Source organism: Zonotrichia leucophrys, chromosome 1A (assembly GCF_028769735.1).
Source record: "Zonotrichia leucophrys gambelii isolate GWCS_2022_RI chromosome 1A, RI_Zleu_2.0, whole genome shotgun sequence".
Classification (NCBI taxonomy): domain Eukaryota; kingdom Metazoa; phylum Chordata; class Aves; order Passeriformes; family Passerellidae; genus Zonotrichia; species Zonotrichia leucophrys.
The window spans coordinates 11,015,363-11,032,593 of NC_088170.1; the positions used below are offsets into that span (position 1 = coordinate 11,015,363).

Here is a 17,231-nt window from a genome sequence, read left to right on the forward strand (position 1 = left end):
CTGTTTGCCAGCTGATGACTGTGTTTCCTTCTGCCAGCAGGGCAGGGAAGCCAGCAAGCCCCTTCTCCCACACCAGCCCCCAGCACTGAGCCACTTGCCAGGGCTGGGAGCAAGTCTGGAGAGCAGGTTAATTCCAGGAACAGCCAGAAACACAGCACTTGAGCAGCAGGAGCACGAGTCCCAGTGCAGCCTGCCAGCTCTCTGCCAGTGGCTGGCACACACTGGTGTGCAGGAGGGTGACAAGATGCCTGGGGTGCCTGCAGAGGTACCCCACCTTGGGTACTGTGTTTGGGGGCAAAGGGAAGGTGCCAGTTTCCTTTGGCTGCCATCACAGTCTTACTATGACATTCAGCAGCAGCATATTAACTCACTTGTCACAACACAGCACTTCCAGCCCCATTTCTAGTGACGTTTCTGTGTACCTGCACAGCTACTGCAGCCACACCAGTCACTCCCCTTAATAAAAAAGAAAAATGCACTGTAAGAGTGTTAGGAAGGACTGCACCAAGAGAGCAATGGGCAGGACCAGAATCCAGGATCTCTTTATAGAGCTGGAGGTCCTGTTCATCTCCAGCTGTAAATAAGAAAACTGCAAAAGCTTTACTTGACTAGTTACATTTGCCAAATCCTGCAGCAGGATGCCTTCCTGCCCTCCAGACCTGGATTGTGCAGCTCTGTGCTTCCTCCAGTAGTTATACATAGAAACAATCCATTAACAGGTTAAGGCACAGCACATAAATAGACTGTATTTGTCAGCATGTCTGAGCCCTACAGGTCGGCTGGTCACTTTCTTTAAGAGACTCTGCAGCAGACTCACTGCAGGAAAGCAGGAATTTCCACTCTGGATTATAGGGGCAGAATATGTTCAACTGTTTTTCTGCTGTTTTTAAGGAAGCATAAGACAAAACTTCAGCACAACAGAAAAATCAAATGAAAGCTGAACATTATTTCTTCTCCAGTCTGTGCCTTATATGCTGATGTAGCAGAATAAAGGCAAACAACCTGAATGCAGCCAGATGTTGCATTTCAGAATTTGGGTGGGGGCTGAAGAAAAGAATAGAACCCACTCTGGGGATCAGCGTACACATTCTAAAACACAAATATTTTAGAAGAGGCCAACACATCACTAATGTTATTTGGATGTTCAGCTTGCCTGAGGGAGGGCAAAAGGGAGTCCTGCTATTAATAAACTGTGTTTAGTTTTGAAATTTAGAGCTCAAGCATAAGGGCACAGCAGTTTTGAAGAAAAAGACCCCTACTTTTTCAGCATGCAAGCTGCATCACTTCTCCACCAAAACTTGCTTTTAGGAACAGATGGCAGCCTGCAAGACCTACAAATCCTTTGTCTGGAGTGGCAAACTAGGCCCTATTGCCCATCAAAGTCAACCATCACATTGTGAAGCACTGACCCTAACAAATCCATTATGTTTCTTTCTACCACAACGCTAAACCAAACAAAATGAGTCAGACTTACTAAGAAAGGGTGAGGGGTTTTAAATCCCTTTCCCCACCGTCCCTGCAAAAATAAAGACAAAGGGGGGAGCCTGCATTGACCCTCCACTGATGAGCCCTGCCATGAGAGCTGCCCCCTTGGGCCAGGCTGCCCCAAGGAGGATGGATTTGGGACTGGAGCATTTATAGGGCACAGTGCAATGGCTTTGGGATCAGCACGCTCTGTCAGTCAAACTTCCCACACAGGCAAAAGTGAATATCCCAAGCAGGAAAGAAAGGTCCTAATGCTGGCTGAATAATTAGATCTGATGGGCTTTGTAGTTTCTCAGCCCTCCCTTTCCAGCTCTGCTGAAGTGCTGAGCAGATAGAGATGGGGAAAGCTCTTCACAGGTACTGCAGGGAAGAGAATATAATGTTTTTCTTGTCTGCCAGCTGAATCCAGGCAATGTGAAAACACAGGAGCTCATATCAAAGAGCTGCTTATCTTCAGGCAAGGGAGAAAACAACAGAGAAGCCTACTGAGGTGGTGATGGACAAGGCGATGATGTGGAAAGGATGGAAAAGCCTTTTCCCTGCTCTGGCTATTTGGTGCATCCTGACACACAAAAGGAAACACCCATCAATGGTGCTCTCAGCAGACACCTCCCAGCAAGGAACACTTTTATCAAAGAAAAGATCTCTCTCAATAGCAGTGGGTCCAGTTTGTGAACAATTCAAATCACTTTCATCTCTCATATCAAAAAACAAGAGACAACAAGAAAGTCAGCATCATCAGAGCAACAGTTTGGTTGGATTCTTCACACCCTGATAAAAATTGCTCCCCATCCCCCTTCCTTTACTGGTTTGCTTCAGCATAAAACAATCTCTCAAGGACATGGCAACAACGACACTGAAATTCAAAGCATTGAGATCAAACACATGAAGCTGACGCTCATTAAGGGTAAATTATGTCACCTATCCAAAGGCTCAAGCTTATTATTTAAGACAATACAACAGTCATTAATCACAGCCATTGTGTACTGCTCCAAAGGCTCTAGGAAGCTAAAGAATACAAGGGAGATTTATTATGCTACAGCGCCAGATTTAATTACATGGTTTTCTCCTCAGCATCTCGCCACTTGTAGTTCACCACCTGTTTGCACCAGAGGACCTGAAATAAAGACGTGCTGCCCTTGGGGCCAGGCAAGAGAAGCTTGTGCTGCACTCTTCTGTGGCTGCTGTAGCAGAACAGACATTTTGGGGGATGCTGGCAGCCGAATCGCTTGTGCTGAGCTACTGTTTTCCTTTGGAAGTTTTCAATTTCCAGTTCCTTTTCACACATGTGCACGTGCAGAAAAAGCACACCCTTGAGCCTAGGAGCAAGGAGAAACAGGTTGCTGTCTTTTTCCTAAAGCTGCAGCACAAAGATCCGTGCCCTCACCACCACAACAATGTATTTAAGCAGTATGTCTGTGTGCTGGCAGCCCTCTGAGTTTGCATTTTCTTCTATAAATATTTAATGTAGAAGAACTGTTCATGTTACCCACTCTGACCGAAGTGTTTTGACAGCCATGCTCACCACATGACAATGATGCTCTATTTAACACTGCAGCTGCAGACAGGAGGATTTGGTTTCAGTTTTATACAATATTGTGAAACTGATGACCTCCTACAAATAAACCACTTAATACATTTTTAAGGAGCAGAATTTAAATGCATTAGCAAGACAATTGTTAGTAAGCCACTACAAGAAAGAAAAACAGAAATTTAATTCCTGAATGCAAAAGCCTGCTTAAATTTAACTGTAATTCCTTTCTTATTAAACCTATTCTGATGGTGACAATTAAAGACAATCTAGTCTGCAAAAGCTAAGTAGCCTCCTGAAACTGTTTCTCTTATAGCTAGAATAATTCCCAAACTTTCTGAACCACATATTGTCATCGTCAGCCCTCAGAGGCCTCTAGACACTTTTACCAGCCAGTTAATTGAATACACACAGATGATGATGATGGCTCAGTGGATCACTGGGCTGGCCCCATTGGAGGTTTGATCCCAGCCTCTCTCTAACATACAAAGACCCAGCATGGTCTAGCAGCAACTAACCAAGAGCCAGTGTTTCACATCTGAAGACAGCAACATTTTTTCAAGTAAAGAAAAGTCAGGGAAATAAAAAGGCCTAAATAACCCAGCCAGTCAAACCCACACAAACAGCTCTGCTACTTTTAGCTATGCAGAAAGGCACTTTAACATAGAATCACTTAAGCACAGTTTGGGGGAAAAAATGTAATATAAGAGCAAGAAACTGAGTCAGCAATGTTTATCATTCCCCACATCCCTGGGCCCCCGGGGGTCGTCTCAGTTACCCAGGGGCTCATTAATGCATTCATCTGTTACAAGCTTGCTGGAAGCATGGAGCGATGCCACTTTGGGGTGAGCAGATTAATCAAGCACAGACTGCCAACCCTCCACTGCAAGGCAATGCCATCTCCTTCTGGGCTATTTCAGCAGGCAGATTCAGCTGGATATTGTCATTTACTTCCAAGACAACTCATAAATGCCAAGTGATTAGCCATCCCTTGCAGCGCCTTTTACTGGAGTTACTCAAAATTTAATGCACTAAATACAGTTTTATGACTCCTAATGCATCATTAGCACTTTAATATATCAGACTAGAGATTGTCATTCTGAACAATATCATCAGAAAGGTCAGAATAGCATTTTTGAACAATAAAGCATGAGGATAAGCTGTTTTTTTCTTGAATGTAGAAAGAGGGAAGATAAGAAAAGAAAAAGATATTAAAGAACTCACAGAAGCAGAATATGCTGGGGAAGAATCTCCCATTCAGTATATTTTGAAGAAATACAGAGGTGTTTTTCCATAGACACATCTCTGGATGTAATAGTACCAACACAGTCAAGCTCCTACATCCTTTCATTGGGGCTGAGGAAGGACTTGGACCCTGCAAACAACCATCTGAAAACTGCTATTTATTGCCAAACATAGCTTTGTTCCCACTGCCTGTTATCACACTGTAGGAGCTAAGACTGAGCACAATGGCTTTAGCACAGCTGTAGGCTTTCACAGGTAGGGGTGAATAGCACCAGGAATTATGCAACAGGATGGCAGGACAGAAGTCACGGTGCCCTCATCTGCAGCTCCTTTTGCTCACACAGGCCTGCTAGCTCCCATAGTCCTTCCTTCCTTCGTTTCCCCTCAGTATCAGGGGCTACCTTTGGGAGGAGGCAGTGCATGCTCTGCTTGGATCCCACTCTGGGGCTGCCAGTTACGGCCAGGACTCCCTCATGGAGGGGCCTCCCTTGCTTTACAAAGTGCTGCTGCTTTTCCTGCAGCCTTTGTGCCATTGTGCTGCAGCATATGTCACAGCTGAGACGGCCAAGACACACAGAGTATCACCAGACAATTTCAGAAGGTTTTAAGCACTTACCCATACAGAGTAACACCATACCACATCAGATTTTAAGCACTTGCCCATACACAGCACCACCACGTCACTTCACAAGGCTGAAAGTATCTGCCCTTCTTGCTCTCCAACCTTTTATAGCCATCATCCTGCATGCTTTACACCTGTGTGCCCTCTGTTCCCCTTGGTGATTGCTCAGTGCCCCTGGGCACTCATTGCCCTCAATGCTGCTCGCCTGTCCTGCACAGCTGTAGCCCATTGGGGATGAGGCTTGGCCACAGCCCCACTCCCAATTACCACAAACCATGTACCTACACTATTGGAAGGTTAATTAGGATCTCTGCTCTAGCTGCAGGGACTTCACAAAACAAAAAAAAAAAAATCCTCTTTGTTTTCCATTCCATCTCTGACAAAATTAAATTGACATGTGTGCTCAGAAGTTGGTAGATAAGATTGGGGGGAGGATAAGATTGGTTGGGGGAAGGGTTGGTATTTTGACTTTTTTTTAATAAAAAGGAAACAAGCCTGGTGTGATCATGTTATCAATCACTCAAGCTGAGTTTTGAGTGCGATAACACTGCACTATTAACAACACAGATGGTCTCCTGCTTAGTTAGCATCAGCTTCCCTTTTGAGTTATTCAGTGCATCACAAGCAATACTGGGACGCGGTCAGAAGTCATTGTCACAAAGTGCTGACAAAATATGAACCAATAACTGAAACCCAATACCCACTTTGAATTGCAGATAGCTTTCAGATCATTATCACCATCATGTATGATCTGTATCTTGGACACACCACAGCAATGACTGCTCTGAGTGATGCACTCTCAGCTCTGGGGCAGACCTAAATCTGTGCCTTTTCTCCCTGGTTCCTGGACAAATGGCTCTGCCAGCACTAGCACGGAACTGAAGGGAGGAGCATGAATACATCCAGGCCCCCAGACAAATGTTTTGTCATTCTTATTCCCACTGAAAGCACAAGAGCTGAACTAATCGGGGCCCCGAGCTCCTGGGTCACAGCCAGGGCACCCACGCCAGGGACCTCGGCCCTTTCTCACCTGCTGACAGGGACAAAGCAGGGCTGAGGGGCCTGAGCTCATTAAGGCACAGCTTTCATGGGAAGTTCAGCCCACATGAGGCTGAAGGGATTTTTTTTGTTGTTGTTTTGATGGTTGTTTTTTTCTTAGCAGTATGTTACACTGGGCAAATTTCAACAGGGTTCTTTCTTTCCCCACTCAACTCACCACCCTGTGGGCAGCTCCAAGTTGAGAGAAACAAAGACATGGGCATGGAAATGACAGTAAGTTATTATCCAGAACTGCTGTTGTGAAAGTTAACATCTCCCACCACCATTCCCCTTTGGCTGAGTGCAATAGCAGACCATGGTTACAGCTGCCTCACCCCATGCAGATGTTCATATTTATACAGGAAAAAAATGATTACTTAATAGCATTCCCTACACCAGGATTCTGTAATTCTTAGTCATTCCCAAATTTCAGACACAAACACTAGAAAACACATCCCTGCTTGAATTAAGAGAGTCAAACAACATCTGCTGTCATACTCACTAAAGCCAGAAAGAGTCAATATATTTGCAAATATTTCGTAAGAAAAACCCATCTTGAACAGCATCATCTTGGGAAAAGGCTAAACACCCAATCCATCCATGCTGAATAGCTGCTATCCTGATTTGCAGAGATAAATGTTGTCCCTTAATAGATTCATAGCAATAGTAGTTACAGACAAAGGCTGACAACCCCAGAAGGGGTGCATTGAAGACACTGTAATATCATTCTTCCTGGCCTTGATATTTCTGCAGTGCTTACAAGGCATCACTACAGCAAAATACACCCTTTACACACAGCTTTACACACATCTACCATCAGTCATTTTTATAAAGCACCTGGCAGTTTTCAAGCAATGTGAGTCATGACCAACATTTAATCTTCAAATCCTCACAAAATTTTAGGGGGGGTGGGTGTTTTTAGTGTTTCTGTTAGTTTTGTTTGGATTTCTTGGTTTTGGGATTTTTTATTTTTTTTTTTAACCAAAAAGCGGGAATTCTTCCTCAAATACTTGGTGCTGTGTATTTTCATACACCATACTGGAAGAATAAAAGTGAGAAAGGACAAAATCTACATGACAAAAAAGTCCCATTCTAGAAACAGCGCAGCAGCCCTTTATCTCTTCCACACCAGCCAGCATCACAGCTTAGACAAAGTCTGTGTTAACAGAACTGGTGTTTTGTTTTTAAGCATAAAATTGTTCTTCATTTTAAATTCATGTCAGAGTATTGCACAGCATAAAACAAACAAGAATACCAAGTGGGAATGCTGATAGAAAAATAGTATTGTGTGAATAACTAACTCATCAGCAAATCCTCCCCTCCCTCAACAATGAAAAGCCAAATATTTATTCAATTGCATATTGCATTCTTTGCTCAAATACTTCATAATTTGAATTTAAAACAACAAATCTCAATTTTCTTCTCTGGGCATCTCAGGGGAGACCAGAGGGCTCAGCAGAAGGTATTTACACCATCTGACTGGATTAATCTCAGCAGCAATCTGGAGAAAAAGCAGGAGAGGGGGGCTCTTAGATGATTTAAACCCTCCAGGCAGGCTCCAGGCCAGTGAGAACACAGACTGCAGAACCTGTCAGACACCTGAAGTCAGTGTAAGCAATACCTATTTGGACCATGACAGCAGCATCCTCTTTCAGAAGGCTCCAGCTGATTCCAGATGCTGGTCAGTCCAAAGCAGGCTGCTTGGCCCATCTAATCAATATTTCATTCAGAAATTACCAGATAAGTGAGTTCTGGGTTTCATCATTTCATTACTTAGAGCTCGGCCCTCTTGTGTTTCAGTCACGAGGGACTCAAAGCACCTCTGACACCTGGGCAGCCTCGTGTAAGGAGCAAACATGTAAGGAACAAAAAAAAAAAAAAAGGTGATATTTGATTTTCCCTTGTAAGTGCAGCTCCTGCTCCCACAGGTGACATGGCATCGCGTGCCACCGCATGCCAACCTGCTTGTACGTGCCAACAGCTCTGCATGGGAATGAGCAGGGCTTTATAGAGATGCTGAGGGGAAAATGCAAATTTACACAAATAATTGCAGTCATCCGTGAAAAGCAGCAGCCACTACACACCCATGGCGGTTGAGCTTGGCTCTTTTTTTTTTTTGTTTAATCCTGTCATTGTTTACACAGAATGGCGTTTCAGATTAAGCCCCCTTACCCTTCCACATGTTAGTCTTTAACATGACAAGAGAATACCGAGAAGGGGGTGGACAGAGGATACTTCTGGCTTTCATGCTGTGCAACTTACCACTCACGCAGCTTCAAAGCATGATTTGACTCCATATCAAGCTTGATATAAAGCTTACTAGGTTTTCTGTTAAATGCTACTAGCTCCCAGAATTATTATTGCAATTTGATGGTTAAAATGACTGTAAAGCAAACTCAAATTCATGCTCCAGGGTGAGGGGGATGCTTACTCTACAAGACTGACATACTTAAACATTGCCTCTGAACACAAACCAAGAACAGCTGACGTGTTTGTAAGAAATTGTGAAGAGAAAAAGATTTCTTTACAGATCCACCAAAACCAGATCCCTCTGTCCAATATTATATTCTAGTAAGAGTTAATTTTTGTACTATCACTTGAAGCAGGTCACTGAGATCTGGCAAAGCACTTCAAACCACAGAAGGACTCTTCCTATTCCTCTTTCCCATGGAATATTCTTCACATTTCACTGTTCAAGCATCTGCTTGGTTGTTTTGATGTTATTTTTCATGGCTTGGGTAGGCATGGAGGTAGAAGCAAGATCTCAGACCTCAAAGGAGAATGGCTTCATGTTTTCAGCCAGGCACCTCCACCAAGCCTAGGACACCCTAATGAGAGAATCTTCAGCTGATCAGGGAGATGATTAAAAATGATCTTCGACTCCAAGCAGCAAGCACAAATGGAGTTGTTTATATTTTCATACTGGTAATCTAACAGAAATTTCTTCCAGCCATGCCTATATCTGACACCTCAGCAGTCTATCACACATTAGTCATTCTCCCAGAATGTTTCTTTTACTATGATGACCCATCACCATTTCTTCACTAATTACTTTTGGGATTATCTATGTGGCTAATATGATCAAAAAACCACAGCTGAAAGCTTACTGTTTCCTGACCAAATTTGGTTTTCCTCAATGCAATTTTTCCTACTGTATATATTTTTTTCTATTTGCTGGTTAAGAGGTAGATAATGAAAATAAAACAAGAGAAGAACAAAAATTGTAGGCTATTTACAGTCATGAGCTATACAGAGATTCACATATTCCACACAGTTCCTCTCCATGCACGCCAAGGGCAGCTCAAGAAGAAACTCTTTCCACAGAGGTAAGTGGTCCTACATGATCTCAAACAGCACCAGCCAAAGATCACAGCTTTAACTGCATCGAAGTGCACGCACTGTTTGTTTTTTTCCCCTTCATTCACATTTCTCCTTGAGTCCAGCCCTCATTGCAACAGACCAGAACTGCAGCAGGAGCAGTGTGCCAGCCACACACCCAGCACCAGCCCACGCAGAGCCTTTGTGGGCTGTACACTTGCCAGCATGTTTTAGGGACAAGCTGGCATTAAGGACAACTTGATTAGCCCATGACAAGCAGGTGAAAGAAGGCAGGCAAGAGAGCCCTGACACCCCTGCCCTGCTGGCTTACATGCAGCTTTCCTGAAGCAGCTGATTTTGGAGTTATTCCTGCATGGAGCTCTGCATTGGCACACATGGAGCTCTGCATTGGCACAGGCGAGCTGTGGGAAGGGTGTCAGGGCACTGGCACAGCTCCTGCAGCACTGGGAAAAGGCTCTGGCGAGGACACAGGAAAACAGCTGAGCAGAGAAATCAATATTACAGTCACGCACTGCCCTGAGCAATTCTGACATACTTATGGTTACTGCTATTCCGTTTGCAGGGCGGTGGGTATCACCTTACCCCTGATGCCACCATCCTCCAGCACCCTGAGGACAGGACAGAGGTGGACACCAACACAGGAGCCTTTCCCCTGGCAGCAGGACCTTGATCTCAGGCTCACACCACCACCACATCCATACCCTCCCCACTGACACACAACCCTGCCGAGCCCGATCCGGTGCTGCTGCCACACTCCCTGGGACGTGCCACGTTTGTGCCATGTTTGTATCCCAGGGCTCTGTGCCCCAGGCACAGGCTGTGTGCCACCTTTGTCTGCCAGGGCTCTGTGGCACAGGCTGTGGGCCTGGGACCCCATCTCTCCACAGCCACCGCAGCACTAAGCCGCCAGGATGGGGCCAGCAGTGACTTCAGGCTGCTGCGCAGGAACAAGATTAGTGCTGGATTTAGGTCGTTCTTCTAAAGGACAGCAGCTCAGCCATTCTGCCTGGCACTGCTGTGATCACTGCTGCAATTACAGCGTGTGAAGGAAAAGGGCTGCCTCCTGCAATACTAACGGGGCAGTTCTGGGATCCTCTCTGAAAAAGCCCCCTCACGTACACTCTCACACCTTCTGCTTCTCTGCTGCTGCAGCAGCCACTGGCAGCCAAGCAGCTTCCGAGCGTGCAAGAGGCTTTAGTCTGTCTAAGTGGAAATCAAAACAGCAGCTTATCTGGCAAGCAAAGTACAAGAAATTCTCTTTGGTTTAGCATTAGTGAGTCAGTGCTATTGATAGGAATAATGATGTTTTTCCAACCCCATCAGTACCTTATTTTCAAAGGAATACAGTAGAAAAAACTTAGATGAAGGCAAATGTATAACAGAATAATCACATCAGGGCTGGGTGAGCATTTAAATCCTGAATTTCTCTGGCATATATGTAGATAGAGAATGGAAGTGCTATTGCTGAAACACAGCAATACATCACAGCCATCAGCAATTCCACAAACTGGTGTGTTATCCAAGCCAGCAAGAGAGAGTTACTCCTTATTAAATGGAGATCATACTTATCAATAATATTGACAGTTCTTTATAAAAAGCACTGACTCCTTTGGCTGCAGAAATCCTCCTACAGGAACTAAGTCTTTAATGCATAATTCAGATAATTTTTTAAAATAAAATTAAAACCTTTGTGGTATTACAGTGGAATTCTGGTTTCCTCCAATAGCAAAAAAAGAAGAATGAACCATTACAGCAATTATCCATGTCACCACCTTTGAAGATGTAGAAGAGAGCAGAAACATTATTTCTGTTTCAGCATCCAATTTTGGTTTTCCAAAAGCAGGGATTATCTCCATGCTCCTTTAACTAGAAAAGCAACACTTTATATATGCAGAATAAGATTTGGTTTCACATGAACAAAATATTAACCCAGCTTAGATTTTTCTCAAACAGGTTTCCTAAATGAATGCACAGTATTTCCCTATTATTACGACAGTTCACAAAAAATGACAGTTACTTCAATAAGCTGGCTAGTCCATCCAATCCCTAATCCATGAGACTTGGTTTTTTCCAGCTATAATGTCAGAAGATTTAGTGCTGCATTTGAGCATCACTTCTTAAGGGGGGCTGGAGAAACTCTTAAATTCCATTCCTCCCACAAGCCCTGCAAAGATGAGAAATCCTAAGCAATCGACCTCAACTGCTTCTGAGGAGCAAGTGAAGCTTTGTTAACTTGAACAGCATAAACCATCTCTGCCTCTACTTGCACCATTCTCATCCACATCCAGGTTACTTCATCTGGACAATCCCTCCAAAAATTTTGCTTTCAGCAAATCTGGACCGCACCTAAAAGTGAAAAGCAGAACTTCTTTGGCCTGCTTTCCATTTGCGTCAGTTGCGTAAGTCACGAACAGGAATCGCAACTGATCAGATATTCCTCGGCAGAGGGAAACTTCATCTATTTCCAGCAAACTAGGAAAAAATCCAACTGCCTATTTTCAGAAAAGCCATGCACACAAGAAGTTGTATGCCTGTAGTAATGCCACCGAGTTTTCTGGCAGCGCACAGCCCTGGCACGGAGGAAGCGCGAAGGAGAACGGCGCAGGCGGCGGGGAGGCTCCGCGGGGCGTCAGCACGCAGGTGCCAAGCACACACAAGGACAGAAAAGTCTTTTAGCTTTCTAAAAATAAGAGCCTACTAGATAAGAAGCACAGTTAGCCAGACTGCAGCATGCCCTGTTTGGATTTTACCATTTCATTGAAGGGAAATTAATTACCAATATGTGGATATTTTGTAGGGAAACAGCATAAGGTAGAAGAAATGTGCATTTTCCCCAAGACATTCAGCATTTTCAGTCAGCATGACCAGTATCCACTCTCTGCTTTGCTGGCTATTAAAATAAAGAATTTGATCTTAACAGTAGGGTAATGAAGCTCCCTAGAGTTTTCAAGCATACACCGAATAGGACAGTAAGACATTGAATCTTTACACAATGGCCACAACTAGACAGTGTAATGTAACATTTACAGCTCATATGTGGAGAAAAACCCTATAAAAATCTATAAGCAGCAGACAGGCAGCCATAACTCCACCAATATTCCCATTCTAAGACAGAGAAGGCGCCATCCAACATGGTCCTCCAAATCCCAATTTCCAAGCTGGCTTACTGCACCTTCTCTTCCTCCAAACTGCACCCTCAATGGAGTCCTTCCACTTCAGAACAAAACACCCATCCCTAATTCTCTCCCTACTTTCCTTCAGAGCATTAAATTACTTCCCCAATTAAGTATATTTCATGTTCTTTTAAATTGAATCATGTGTACTCTGGATTTTTCTAAATTGTGGTTTGTGACACTCAAACAAGATACTACAAAATTTAACATGTTCCCCAAGCAAATGGTAAAAGCTGCTACAGCCAGAAAACCTTGTGCCCTGCACATATAGCTCACTATATATGAACATGAAATTCACATAGTATGAAAAAACATATGACAGAAACAATTTAATGAACAATTAGGTCTTTTTGTTAAATGCAATGTTAAATATTTACTATAACAAATTCATTTGAGCACATGCAATTCCAAGGCTGATAGTCTCAAAATGGCTTTACCTGAAAGAAGCAGGCATGAAGAGGAAAGGGAACTGAAATTTATTTTCCATCAGCCCTACACATGACAGAAAAGCTCCCTTTACCCTATTTTAGGGGAGTTCAACAGGGCACTGAAAGCAATACTGAAATTTTCATGCTTTTCAAGATATTTAATATCAAATATCCCGCTTTTCTTTTATGACCCCTCCAACTATTAAACACCAAGAAATCCTTAGAGAGTTTCCTTTTCTCCTTTAGTCCCTGGAAAGAGCCTGGAAAAGAGTCCCTGGGGAAAAAAAAAAAGGGTGGGGTTTTTTTTCCCTCCATCCTGAGTGAGAGCTTTGTGATAAGGGCCACAAGTGTTTTGACAACATCATAATCTACACACAATTTTGTTGTGTGCCTGGATACACTACCAAGTTGAGTAATAGGTAAACAGCTTTTAGCTGTTCAAAATTAGTTCAGTTAAAAACCCCAAATCAGCCATCTGAAGAGCCAGCTGTGGAGCAACTCACAAAAAAAAAAAAAAAAAAATCTGTACCAGAAAACATCATGCATGCAAAAGACAAAAAATAATCTAAGCAAAATGAACTGTTTGCTTGGTGGAAAATTCTCATCTACCAAGCTTATTTCAAGCATGAGCATCCATTCAGTGGAACAAGAACTATAAACCACAATATTCTCCCCTAAAAGCACGTCAAAATGCTATACAACCATAAATGTTGATTTTATTTCATTTTCTGAACAAACCTATCAACACTACAATAATCAGAAAAGCAGTTCTTTGTTTTCACAAGTAACACTGAAACATTTCACTTCTTGCCTGATGCAGCAGATGAGGATTTTTTGGTGCTTTTTGCTGTTTTTAATGGAAGAGATGTTGGGCTTCAGGCAAGGAAAGCCTCCTCACTGGGGAGAGTCCCAGGCTGTCCCCAGGCAAGGCAGGGCACGGGTCAGGGAGCTCCAGGTGACGCCAGAGCTGACTCACAGGCAGCCCCTCAGCACACCATGTACCACGGAGAGCTGCCCGAACATCACCACAGGGTTCACCTCAAATCCTCTGAGATTCTCTAACTTCTGCTTCTCTCTTCACAGGAGAGGCCCTGGGGCCTCCAAGGCAGCAGTAGAGCTCCTCTTGTCCCTTCTCTCAAGGCAGCTCCATCAGTCAGAGCTGGGGTGAGCAGGGTCCTTGTGAGCACTGGCTGCCAAGGGATTCACGGGTTTGGGGATAAGCAGGTTCTTGATTACTATTTTTTTTTTTTTTGCTGAACTGGGGATGATCTGTGCAGCAGCTTAAGTCACAGCAACTTTTCATTGATGCCTTGTGACTTACCTCAACAAGCTCTTTAAGCACAAGGACAGCAAGATGTAGCAACCACAGCTACATAACACTGAATGAACAGGGTCATTCATGTCCACAAAGAATTTTAAGAACGTTTTTAGAAAGAATAGCCATTTGTGGGTTTCTTGTGATAGAAAAGACTTTCTGCTCCCTCTGGCATCTTTCTCCCCACCCATTACAGCAGAGAATTCCATTTTAGTACCTTGGTTTTTGAAACCTGTAGCACAGATTTCTAGATGGGCTCTCACTACCACCTGCCTACAGCAGCATCAGTACTCCCCAAGCTTTAACAGAAATGTTTTCTCAGCTACATCTCCAACCAGAGTTAATTTTTCCACGGCTGTATTGTATTTGTGGCTCACAGCACTCCCTGTTCCTCCCCAGCATTTCCCACTGCTGAGCTCCCAGCTGATAGCAGAAAGCTCGTGTCACGAGTCCCTAAAAATATAACATTGCTCAGTGGCAATGTTAAGTCCCATCATATTTCTGTTACTCCACTTCTTCCTCTATCACATCCCAACCCTCCTAAGGTATTAAGAATGCCTCCAGAACTGGCATTACCAAAAGTGTTTGTATGTCCAAAGCATATTGCTGGATCTTGCCTAGTTGAAACCAGTTACAAAGACATTGCTTCAAAAATTACTACTTTTGTTAATTTCTCTTTGAAATTATTCACAGCTGCACTGTATTTTGTAAATGGGCATATCCTGTATGTGTCAAAATTACTTTCTTTCACTGAAAAATGAAGAGGGGGATTATTTTAGCCTTGAAATCTGCTTAATGTTGCTGGAGCAGTCCATCCAAACCTACTGAATGACCACAGAAGAGCCCTGTAGTCGAGGCACTACATTTGCACAAACCCACCACACTCAGGCTGTCCTTGAGCAGTGCTCCCCAAGAACACAGCTGGGCACCTCCCTGGGAAATGGTGCAAAAATCAGCAAAGGACAACTTGGAAAGTCTGAGTACATCAGGGAAACACAGCCTACCAGCCAACACAGCATTAAAAATAGTTTCTTTTCAGATAGATGACTCCAAGTTTAGGTAGCTGAAACCCCAATAGGTCACACCATGCAAATCAAACCCTGCACACCATCAGATGGGAGGAGGCTCCTGGGAGTCAGGAGTTTTCTACTAAAAGCAGCAAAACTGAAAACACACAGCTGTGGTCACAAGTACATGCGAAAAAACAAAGAGATGAAAGTACATTTAGCTAATGCTTCTACTTGGAGACCCCAGGGCTACCTCCATACAGCAGTGTGTGCTCCCTGCCAAGGGTAGAGACTTAGTTACCCTGCCTTAAGGTAAAGCTCCCTGGAAAGTTGTTCCTTGGAAGCATACGTGCATCCACCCCTTTCACTGGTGAAAAAAACATGAACTTCAACCAGTGTGTGTACATTGACCAGTGATACAGATCATCGTGTCTTTCTCTTACACAACTAGAAGGCAAGGTACTTCCTGATGCAATAGCTGCAGAGACCTCATTAGGATGCCATCCCCAGGATCCCACTGCCAGGCAGAGGGGCTCACAGCTGCCTTCAACTCCAGCCACACACAGCTCCTTTGCCTGCAGTGAGAACGCACGGGAATGGGCAAACATTGGCACTTAAACACTTCCAAACTCGGAACTCCATGAGGAAACGCTTAGCTTCCATGCAATTAAGCCCTGTTATTAAGCCTGAAGTTGATCAAATTTTATATGTAAAAACCTGACTTAGTTTCTCTTGCATAAACAAAAGTGACATTGAGGAAGAACTGCTGCCTTATGCCAACATAATCAGCTCATATCCAGTCATGAATTCACCAAAAATAAACATTTTAGAAAATGTATTTGAGCCTACAGCAATAGTTGTGTTCCTTTTTTCTGTAACATTTTTGGGGTAGAGAGGGAAAGAAGAATGCGGGAAGACTATTTCTGAATAGACATAAGGTGCGAATAAACATAAGAAAGATGCGATTCCATTAATATATTCAGTTCTCCCCAGATCCCTCCCCCTCCTTTCCAGCGCAGAGACTGAAGAAAACCCATCTGCCCCGGCAGAAAGCTCGGTCGTTCGGCTCCCTCCAATTCCGTAGCCCTGGGTTCCCTTCTGTGCCGGCGGCACCCGCCGGGGGCTGCCTGTCCCCGCCACCGTCGGGGACCGGGGCCAGCGGGGTCAGCGCAGCCCGGCCTGCGGGGATCGGCGCATCGCGCGGCCAAACGCTCCCCACCACCCTCGGGGGATGCTCCACCAGCCCCTCCGGAGGAGGATGCTTTATCCTCCAGAGTCGCTCCCTCCCAGCGGCTCCCACCGGCGCGGCGACCCCTCCTCCTCCTGCCCTCCTCGGGGGGAGCAGACATTTTGAGGCAGCGCATCCCGCACGCCCGCCGAGAGCCGCAGCGGCGCGGGCGAGGCCTCCAGGCTCACCTGCCAGCTCGTCGGGCTCCAGCCCGCTCTCCGCGTCGATGCCGCACAGCACGAAGTAGTGGGCGAAGCGGCAGGGCGCCGCGCCGGGCCCGGGGTTGCCGCTCCCGCTCATCCCGCCGGCGGCGGCTCCGTGAGGCGGCGGCAGCAGCGCGGCTCGGGCCGGTCACGGCGCGCCGCCCCCCATCCCCGGCGGGGCCGCGCAGGCGGGCACCGAGCGGCGGCACCGAGCACAGACCGGGCGGGCGGCCCCGCTGCTGTCAGCTGAGCGGGGCGGGGACGGGCGGGACACGCCGCGCCGCCGGACCGCCCCCGCGGGGCATTTAAACCCTGCGCGGCCGCCCCCGCCCCGCGCCGCGGGCCCGCGTTCCCGGCGTGTGGGGAGAACCGCGGGCGCCTTTGTCACCCGCTGTATCCGCGATGGAAGCCTAAAGCTCCCCCGCGTGTGAGCCGCAGAGGTTGGCTTTATTTAAATAAAGCAGGAGACGGTGCCGCTTCCTATCGGGAATGCCTCTTCCCCCCGCCCCAGGAGGGAGCTCCGCAGCCCCGCTGCCGGAACGCGCCGAGCCCCGCCCGGCGCTGAGCGCTTCCTGCGGGAATCCTGCCGGGGGAAGCGGCTGCTTCTCCTCCCCAGC

The 17,231-nt window shown here is 45.5% G+C and overlaps 1 protein-coding gene across 4 annotated transcripts in view; it reads right to left on the minus strand.

Moving 5' to 3' along the window:
* Positions 1-16,847, minus strand: part of DENND5B (DENN domain containing 5B) — a 109,337-nt gene extending 92,490 nt beyond the window's left edge. The window contains exon 1 of one of the 4 annotated variants that reach the window (XM_064737544.1): positions 16,600-16,847. In XM_064737544.1, coding sequence (XP_064593614.1) covers positions 16,600-16,711 — 112 coding nt within the window. In that variant the 5' untranslated portion in view covers positions 16,712-16,847. Of the gene's footprint in view, positions 1-4,877; positions 5,014-16,599 lie in introns of those variants that run through there. The other 3 variants (XM_064737552.1, XM_064737565.1, XM_064737558.1) reach the window with 3 other exon arrangements.
* Between the last annotated feature and the right edge of the window lie 384 nt (positions 16,848-17,231).